Raw genomic sequence first — 8,948 nt, 5'->3', positions numbered from 1 at the left:
TTCTTCTTCATCCCTTCCGGAGGTAGATGCCTCTTCTTGTTACGATCTTGAACAAGAGCTCTCCTCCTCTTCTTCCTTGGATGTTGAGTAGCCCTCAACTCCCAATTCGCTTCCTCCATGATGTGAGCTACTTGGCTCACTAGGCTCCTCTTCATGGAATTTTGCCAAATTGTTCCACAATTCCTTGGCGTTGTTGAACCTATCTATCTTGCACAAAACATTATTAGGTAAAGCAAATTCAATAATTTTTGTTACCTCGTCATTGATTTCGGATTGTCGGATTTGCTCTTTCGTCCACTCCTTCTTCTTGATAGGTTTTCCTTCCTCATCTATCGGAGGGGAAAACCCTTCTTGTACACAAAACCAATTTAACATATTAGTCCTAAGAAAATACATCATCCTTACCTTCCAATATGTGAAGTTGTCGTGAGACTCGTAGAAGGGTTGAATCGTGACATCTTCTCCATAGAGATCCATCTCTAGCCCGTGCTCTCCCGGGTGTTGATCCGTCGAAGAGCGGCCTCGCTCTGATACCACTTGTTAGGATCTCTTCGTACTCGGCTAGAGAGGGGGGTGTGAATAGCCGCCCCAAATCGCTCGTTTCTTCCTACAATTCGTTAGCGCAGCGGAAAAATAAACTAGAAACGAAAGGAAGAATATCAAACCTTAACACAGCGATGTACGAGGTTCGGAGATGATGCTCCTACTCCTCGGCGTGTCCGTAAGGTGGACGAACCCAATCAATCCGTCGGTGGATGAGTCCCCGGAAAATCGGCTAATAAAAACTCCTTCTGGGTGGAGAAACCTCGCCACACTTGTTTGCAACAGCAAACAGGAGTACAAGTACAAAGAATAAGCAAGAAATACAATAAGAATACACAAGCACTCTACCAATCTTGCTTTCTCATCGACTGGAGTCCGGATGAAACAACAGCTTCAAAAACCCTAACAGCAGCAGCTGTTCCAGTCGGGGAAGCTCACGCGAAGCTTTCGGAAGGAACTCAAACAGAGCTCTTATCACAGCCCACAAATCTTCAGCAGAAGAGAAGAAAAAAGAGAGCCAGCACAGAAGATGCCCTCGATCCTTTATACCTGTGAAGAAGAAATAAATAAGAAACTAGTCGCTGCGTCAGTTAGAACCCGATCGGCCGTGGACCGATCGGTGAAGAAGCTCGCTTCGTCTCGATCGGTCCATGGACCGATCAGAACCTCTGATCGGTCCGATCAAACTGGGGATCTGATCGGTCTGGGACCGATCAGGCTGATCGGTCCCCACGGCCGATCAGCTCTGCCCCTGCTCGCTCGTTCGACGCTCTGATCGGTCACCGGACCGATCAGTATCACTCTGGATCGAGTCGACTGCACCAGTCGGCTGCCCATCAGAATATTACAGAACATTCTGGATCGATCACCAGATCGATCCAGCTCATGGTTTTCGCCCAAACCAAGTCCAAACCAACATCCGGTCAATCTTGACCTGTTGGTACATTGCGCCTAGCATCCGGTCACTCCCTTGACCTGCTAGGACTCCCCGCTAAGTGTCCGGTCAATCCCTTTGACCCACTTAGACTTTTCTCTCCGTACCAAGTATCCGGTCACTCCTATGACCTACTTGGACTTCCCATCACCAAATGTCCGATCACCCTTGATCCATCTGGATTTTCCCTTGCCCGGCTTCACTCACCAGGACTTTCACCTAGCTTCACTCACTAGGGTTTTCACACTGCCTAACATCCCAGTTAGGACTTTCTTACTGCCTGGCTTCACTCACCAGGACTTTCCACACTGCCTAACATCCCAGTTAGGACTTTCCCACTGCCTGGCTTCACTCACCAGGACTTTCCACACTGCCTAACATCCCAGTTAGGACTTTCCCACTTGCCAAGCTCCCTGCTTGGACTTTTCCCGTGCCAAGCTCCCTGCTTGGACTTTTCCAGTGCCAAGTCTCCATACTTGGACTTTTCGCGTGCCAAGCTCCCTGCTTGGACTTTCCCAGTGCCAAGTCTCCATACTTGGACTTTTCAGGTCAACCAGGTCAATCCTTGACCTAGGGTTGGACCAATAATCTCCCAACCATCTATTCTTGTCTCACATCAAGAATAGAACTCTCTCACGAGTGTCAAACATCAACATGCAACTCAACTAGGTCAACCTTGACCTAAGGTTGCACCGACAATCTTCCCAAGTCAAACATCAAAATACAACTCGAGTCAAGTCACCTCGAGTCGGGTCAACCAGGTCAACCTTGACCTAAGGTTGCACCAACAACAAGGTCATCATCTAACCGTCCATTTCAAAGCAATCGGCGTCCCATCGTACGGATCATCACCGCCACGCAAGAGGAGCCACGTGGCGCTCTGTCACCAGGTGCAATTAAGGCGCCCATACCGCGCATGCTTCGGCTTAATGGAGAGGATTTGCGTGATTTTCGAGAAGATTTAGACAAGCAAACATCCACGTTGAGCGACAAGACAACCAAAATGAAGAGCCGAGCGGCTGAATTTGGCAGAAGGGCCGAACGACCCCAGGGATATTATAAGCTACGGAAAGGCGGCGACCGCCCGCTCGGACACATAATCCAGTCAGTCGGACTCACTGCCTCCTTCGACTAGACTTGAAGGGAAGGCAAGTGATCCGGCGGTAAGAATGGGGGATCCACTTCCTGAAGGGTCTCAGCTTGGGGACAGATGGAGGGCTGACTAAGCGGTTAATGGCCGCGCCGAGCAGCTGAGTAGGTCCGAGCGGAACCAAAGATAACCCAGTCATGGGCTGGGGTTTCCGACGCCAAGGCGGGAGAACCGAATGGCCGAGCGGGGCGTCTGCCCGGCTGGGACCGAAGGGCCGAGCGGGTGGTCCGTTCGGCCAGGATAAGGGTGAGGGTACGAAGGTTAGCCGAGCGACCTATTCGTTTGGCTCAGGATATGGGATGTCAATAACGGCATGTCTGATGATTACGCCATACACAAGAGTGCACGATGGAGGATCTTACCGTCACATCATGGAAAGCTTGATACAGTAGCAGTATGGCCTCATGGACGTCTTTCTGACAGACCCATATCTGGGCATGGTCCTTCTGACAGACCCATACCTGGGCATGGTCAAAAGCAGGTGGTTGCTTTGATTGGCGCGCCCAGGCTTCTTCGAGAGGTCTATATAAGGTCTCCATTTCTTCACCGGAGGTATGCAAGTCTTCATCTTGAGGCCACCTTTTTGTTATTCTTCGCCTGACTTGAGCGTCGGAGGGCCGTCGCCGAGACACCCCTCCCGGCTCGGTTTTGCTGCAAGTTCGCCGGAGCACTCGAGGATCCAGCAGGGAGCGCCACGTGCCCAGTGTCCGTTGACTCCTGGTTCGGACAGGATCAATAACACTATAACAAGAGGTCTCCATTTATAGATACAGAGATACAACGCTATATAATTTTACACACTATACACAAACACTTTGTAATCACTTAGATATAATGATCAATCTTTATTTAGTCCCTACTAAAATCATGATCAACCTTTTATTGCTCTCAACCTTTTATTTAGAGCAATGATATGTACAAGAAAAAATCTTTAAAATATATTCAAAGATAGACACATAAATTTATGTTACACAATTTTATATTTTATGGATCCTATTATTTTATATATATTTTTTAAATATTTATTTGAGATTCTTAATAATTATCAACATATAGTATAATATTTTATGTATTCACAAATCTGATTGGGCAGCCTTAACGTCAGTAGATGAAGGAATTCTTGTGTGAACGACAAATTCAGCATCTTGAGTAACTCGCCAACTTCAAAGATACCAACTTCTTCCTTATTCCCGAGGACGCCGTTAAATTACGCTGCTCGCCAATCAATCCGAGGCAATGGCCTTCCTCTTCTACGCCTTCGCCTTCCTCCTCGCCGCCCTCACCCACGCTGCTTTTGCCCTGCGACGCCGACGCAATGGTCCTCCTCTGCCCCCCGGCCCACGCGGCCTCCCACTCCTTGGTAGCCTCCCCTTCCTCCAGTCTGACCTCCACGCGCACTTCGGCCGTCTCGCTCGCACCCACGGCCCCATCTTCAGCCTCCACCTAGGCGCCAAGCTCGGCGTCGTAGTCTCCTCACCCGCCCTCGCCAGGGAGGTCCTCCGCGACCACGACGCCGCCTTCGCCAACCGCGACGTCCCCGCCTCCGCCCGCATCATCTCCTACGGCGGCGACGCCAACATCGTGTGGAACCCCAACGGTCCCAAGTGGCGGATGCTGCGCCGCGTGAGCGTCCGCGAGATGCTTTGCACCGCGGGGCTCGACGCCGTCTACGCGCTGCGGCGCCGGGAGATGCGCGCGGCGGCGGCAAACATCAGGGCGCAGGCGGGGACCGCGGTGGACGTCGGCGCGGAGATGTTCCTGGCGACGTTGAACACGGTGACGGGGACGCTGTGGGGCGCCACGCTGGAGGGCGCCGATGAGAAGATGAGGAGCGCGGTGGGGAAGGAGTTCCGGGAGGTGGTGGCGGAGATCACCGAGCTACTCGGGCAGCCCGACGTGTCGGACTTCTTCCCGGCGGTGGCGTGGATGGATCTGCAGGGGATCCAGCGCCGTATGGGCGTGTTCCTGCGCCGATTCGACCGCATCTTCGAAGATATCATCGAGATGAGAAGAAAGAAGGAAGGCGGCAGTGTAGGCGAAGGAAAAGACTTCTTGGAGTTCATGCTGAGGCTGGAGAAGGAAGGCTGCGACGGGAATACGCCCTTCACCATGACTAACGTCAAAGCTCTGCTCATGGTAACAAAAAAGATTACTTCTAGTTTACAGTTTGATTTGAAGAATCAAGTGACCTCACTGAATTTGATTTCGAGTTTCTTTTGAAATCTTATAATTTGGCAGGACATGGTGGTAGGCGGAACAGAGACCACATCCAACACGGTAGAATGGGTCATGGCAGAGATGCTGCATAAGCCCGAGATCCTCAAGCGAGCCCAAGCGGAGGTGGACGCTGTGGTGGGCCGCGACGCCGTAGTCGAAGAGTCCCACATCGGTCATCTCCCCTACCTCGCCGCCGTCATCAAAGAGACGCTCCGCCTGCACCCGGCCCTGCCTCTGATGGTCCCCCACTGCCCGAGCGCCACTTGCGTCGTCGGCGGCTACTCCGTCCCCGCCGGCGCGAGAGTGTTCGTCAATGTGTGGGCCATCCACCGGGACCCGGAGGTATGGGAGGACCCGCTGGAGTTCCGGCCGGAGAGGTTCGAGAACGGCGGCGAGGCGGGGAAGCGGGGCTGGGACTTCAGCGGCAACGACTTCAGGTACCTCCCGTTCGGGTCGGGGCGGAGGATATGCGCGGGGGTGGCGATGGCGGAGAGGATGGCGTCGTACATGGTGGCGACGCTGGTGCACTCGTTCGAGTGGCAGACGCCGGAGGGAATAGGGAAGGAGGCGGCGGCGACGGACATGGAGGAGAAGTTTGGGATCGTGATGAAGAAGGCGCGGCCGCTGGTGCTGGTACCGACGCCCAGGCTTGCAAGAGATGATCTATACTCGTAAGCATTGTAGTAATGGAAATTGGATCCAATAGATAAAAGAAAAGAAATTGGATAGCAAAAAGAAGTCAGGATTATGATGGCTATACCAAGACATGGAGACCATTTCTACTCCTAGAATAAGGTTTCAATTCACAACAATCATTACTGATACTTCATTCAACAAACGCATGATTGCAGAATTATATGTGCTATGTCACAATTGCAATTGCAGTTGCAATTTGCTACTCTTTCTCTAATGTATCGACGTTTTTTTTTCCTTCCAATTGATATCATCAGCCAAAAAGACAAATTTGTACGCTCACAAATCATGAATGTGGAACAAGTTAACAATGGTAGATAAGCAAAAAAAAAAAAAAAAACTCACCTTTAGGGTTCCGTCATCACTCCCAGGATTGCTGCATGCCGCCATCATCGGCGATCCACTTCCAGAAATGCTTCCTGACAAAAACCCCCTTCTCGGCTGCCTCGACACCCTCCCCGTTCTCTTCCGTCGAGAACTCCCCCACCTCCGGCAGTCCTTCCACATCGGCATCGACGGTATGCAAGATGTAGCGCCCCGGGAGGCCCGGATACGAGGCGGAAGCCCTGTCTTCCATCCTCATCCGATACGAGCCGGGAATAATCCTCACTGCGTCTTTCCCCAATTCCTCGCGGACCGCACGGACGGCAGCCTCCTCGACTGCCTCCCAAGGCATCATCTTCTCGGAAAGGGGCCGGTATCGGTGGCGCACCGTGCCGTCGGAGAGGATTTGGTGCGATTCGACAAGGACTTCGCCGCGAGAATTACGGATCCTGACGATGGCCACGTTGACGACTCGGAGGATGGTAGAGGTTCCTTCTTTCTCGCCGCTCGGGTCACCCTCGGAATCGGGAAGGAGGAGGAGCGAAGTCTCTCCGCGGTTGACCTCGATCCATAGATTGACGAGGGATTTAGATCCAGGAACCGCGCCCCAGGAGCCGACAGGGTCGAAGGGGAGATGAGGGCGGATCCAATCGGAGAGCGATTCGGGAGAGGAGAAGGTAAGCGACGGCGGAGGCGAGACGGTGGATCTCATCGCCACCGTTAGAGACACTTCGCGGCGGGAGCAGAGGGGAGTAAGCGGGCGTGCGCGGGCTTTGGACAGGTGGAGAACCGAGAGCGCGGCGGCTGCGGCAGCGAAGAAGAGGAGGTTAGGAGGAGAAGGGAAGGGGCAGGCGGAGAGGAAGGCGGCGATGAGACCCGCGGTGACGCGAGAAGGAACGGAGCGCATCAGGCGTCGACGGCGATCGTCGGTACTCAGATTATGATCCCATCCGCATCGAGTCAAATCGACGAAACAAACTCGCGGAGCGAAGAAGTGATGACGTGGATTTCTACCGTACACCGGATTGAACAGAATTTCTAGGGCTAGAAATAAAAAAAAATTAAGACCACCCAGTACCGGCCCAGACCGGCCCGGCCCGGCCTATAAATAAGTCACTAGAGAAAAACATACATACCAAGAAATATAATTAACTAATTGATCACATAAAATAGAAAAATATATTTTAAAAAAATGATAAATTATTGAGGGTGCCGACCCACCTGTCGAACGAATGCGACAAGAGATTAACAAACGCGATACGATAGATCTTGTGTCTGACAAAATTTTAAAAAATAATAATTAAAAGAATTTTAGCAAATTCTCTTAATATTTTTGCTTTTTAAAATCAATTGGGAAAAAAGACAAAATTGTTTTATGTTCTCTAGCGCTTGATCTATGGTCTATGGAAGATCCTTCGCAACTTCGATTGAAATGTTTCAATTTGTCAAGTTAGAGGATAATGTTAATATAAAATAATAATTTTTATTTAAAGTAATTTCAGTCAAAAATATAATAATAATAATAATAATAATAATAATAATTTTAAATTTGATTAAAATAATTATAATTAATATTTAAGTAGCGTTTAATAGATGGCAAAGTATTTTTTTCTTAAAATTATTTGAATCATTTTTAATCAAACATATTTTATATTGTTATAGTTTTAACTGAAATTGAGCTCCTAAAATTGATATAATAATTTGGAAATAAAATTATTTTAGGATAAAAGAATTTTTAAATACATTTTTAATATAAAAACATAAATAAAAATAAGGAGAGACTATTTTATAATAAAAATGTTTTACACGGGTAAAATATGACTCGTTAACTCTGTTGGTGCAGCGGAGACCGGCAAGAGGGGGGTGAATTGCTGAAAACAAAAACGAAAATACCCTCCTCGGATTTCAACTCAGAATAAACGCAGTAGTAAAATAATAAAGACAGAAACTAAAAGCAGAAACAGGAATTTAACCTGGTTACAACCAAGGAGGTTGTTAATCCAGGGCAGTGAAAAGCGCACTAAGAAAATTCTCCTTCTTTGAAGGCGGAGAAGCCTTTTACACTCTAATTGCTCAGAACTACTGCTAGGAATTGCTTACAGATTGATTGCTTGAGTTGTTGTTTAATTCCTAGCTCCATGGGCCTTTATATAAGCTCTGGAAATCTTATCCCGAGAGTCCAAGGCGCCTCCAACAGGATTCAAGGCGCCTCCAACTCGATCTGCGGATAAAACTTTATCCGCAGCGCAAACGGTCAAACTGGCCTGCTCAAGGCGCCTTGAACAGGCTTGAAGGCGCCTTCAAGGGCGCCTTCCAGGGTGCCTCCAAGCTTCCAGCTTGGCTTCTTCAGCTTCCTTCGCTCCGTTCTTTTGGGTGATTGCGGCCAACCGGAATAGGGCTCACCCGAACCCAATTCCCGGCCTTCTCCTCGAGCAGCCTTCCGTCCCGGCTTAACGTCCCTCGAACGCCGCGCACGCTCTTCACGCCCACCGGAGTACTCTTCCGCAGCTCTCTCGTCCTTCGGACACACCGAGCCCGTCGGCTCCCTTCCCGTGTCGTCCTTCTCGCTAGCTGCGTCTTCCGCTCGACTTCCTGTGCTCCTAAGCTCCTGCACACTCAGACACAGGGATCAAACACAGCAGGACCTAACCAACTTGGTTGATCACATCAAAACTACCATGGGGTCCAACAATCTCCCCCTTTTTGATGTGCATCAATCCAAGTTCAAGTTAGGGACAACATAGACATAAATAGTAATTTTAAAGGTAAATTACTAAACTGACAAGTTAAACATAATTTTTGCAATTAGTAAAATTGCAACACTTTTTATAAAAATAATAACAGAAATTTTAAATTTTTTCTAACTCCCCCTAAACTTGTACTTTTCTCTCCCCCTTTGATCACAGCAAAAATGGGGTCTTAAGAATATTCAAGTAAGATTGAAGTTTTTTGAAAATTTTCTAAGTTAAAAATGAATTTTTTTAAAAAAAATTGCTAAGTTAAAATTTTTTTTTAAAAAAAAATTCTAAGTCAAATTTTTGAATTTTCAGAAAAAATTTTCTACCTCAATATGAATTATTTAAAAAA

The 8,948-nt window shown here is 48.8% G+C and overlaps 2 protein-coding genes across 2 annotated transcripts; one reads left to right on the top strand and one right to left on the bottom strand.

The window, feature by feature from the left end:
- The first annotated feature begins 3,863 nt into the window (after positions 1-3,863).
- Positions 3,864-5,593, top strand: LOC121995458 (flavonoid 3'-monooxygenase CYP75B137-like). Its single transcript, XM_042549193.1, has 2 exons — positions 3,864-4,763; positions 4,866-5,593. The coding sequence occupies exons 1-2, from the start codon at positions 3,864-3,866 to the stop codon at positions 5,517-5,519; spliced, it is 1,554 nt and encodes a 517-aa protein (XP_042405127.1). The 3' UTR covers positions 5,520-5,593.
- A 305-nt stretch (positions 5,594-5,898) lies between these two features.
- LOC121995457 lies at positions 5,899-6,768 on the bottom strand. The gene has a single exon (XM_042549192.1). The coding sequence runs from the start codon at positions 6,766-6,768 to the stop codon at positions 5,899-5,901; it is 870 nt and encodes a 289-aa protein (XP_042405126.1).
- Positions 6,769-8,948: the final 2,180 nt, after the last annotated feature.

The sequence above is a fragment of the Zingiber officinale genome, chromosome 6A (genome assembly GCF_018446385.1).
Source record: "Zingiber officinale cultivar Zhangliang chromosome 6A, Zo_v1.1, whole genome shotgun sequence".
Classification (NCBI taxonomy): Eukaryota; Viridiplantae; Streptophyta; class Magnoliopsida; order Zingiberales; family Zingiberaceae; genus Zingiber; species Zingiber officinale.
The sequence above is the reverse complement of the archived record's forward strand: the minus strand, read 5'-3'. Positions and strand labels throughout refer to the sequence as shown.

What these genes read in the sequence shown, in the direction of transcription:
- LOC121995457 (XM_042549192.1), bottom strand. Translation starts at nt 6,768, where the DNA reads ATGCGCTCCGTTCCTTCTCGCGTCACCGCGGGTCTCATCGCCGCCTTC.
- LOC121995458 (XM_042549193.1), top strand. Translation starts at nt 3,864, where the DNA reads ATGGCCTTCCTCTTCTACGCCTTCGCCTTCCTCCTCGCCGCCCTCACC. An exon ending in ACGTCAAAGCTCTGCTCATG is followed by an intron (nt 4,764 to 4,865) that starts GTAACAAAAAAG and finishes ATAATTTGGCAG; the next exon opens with GACATGGTGGTAGGCGGAAC.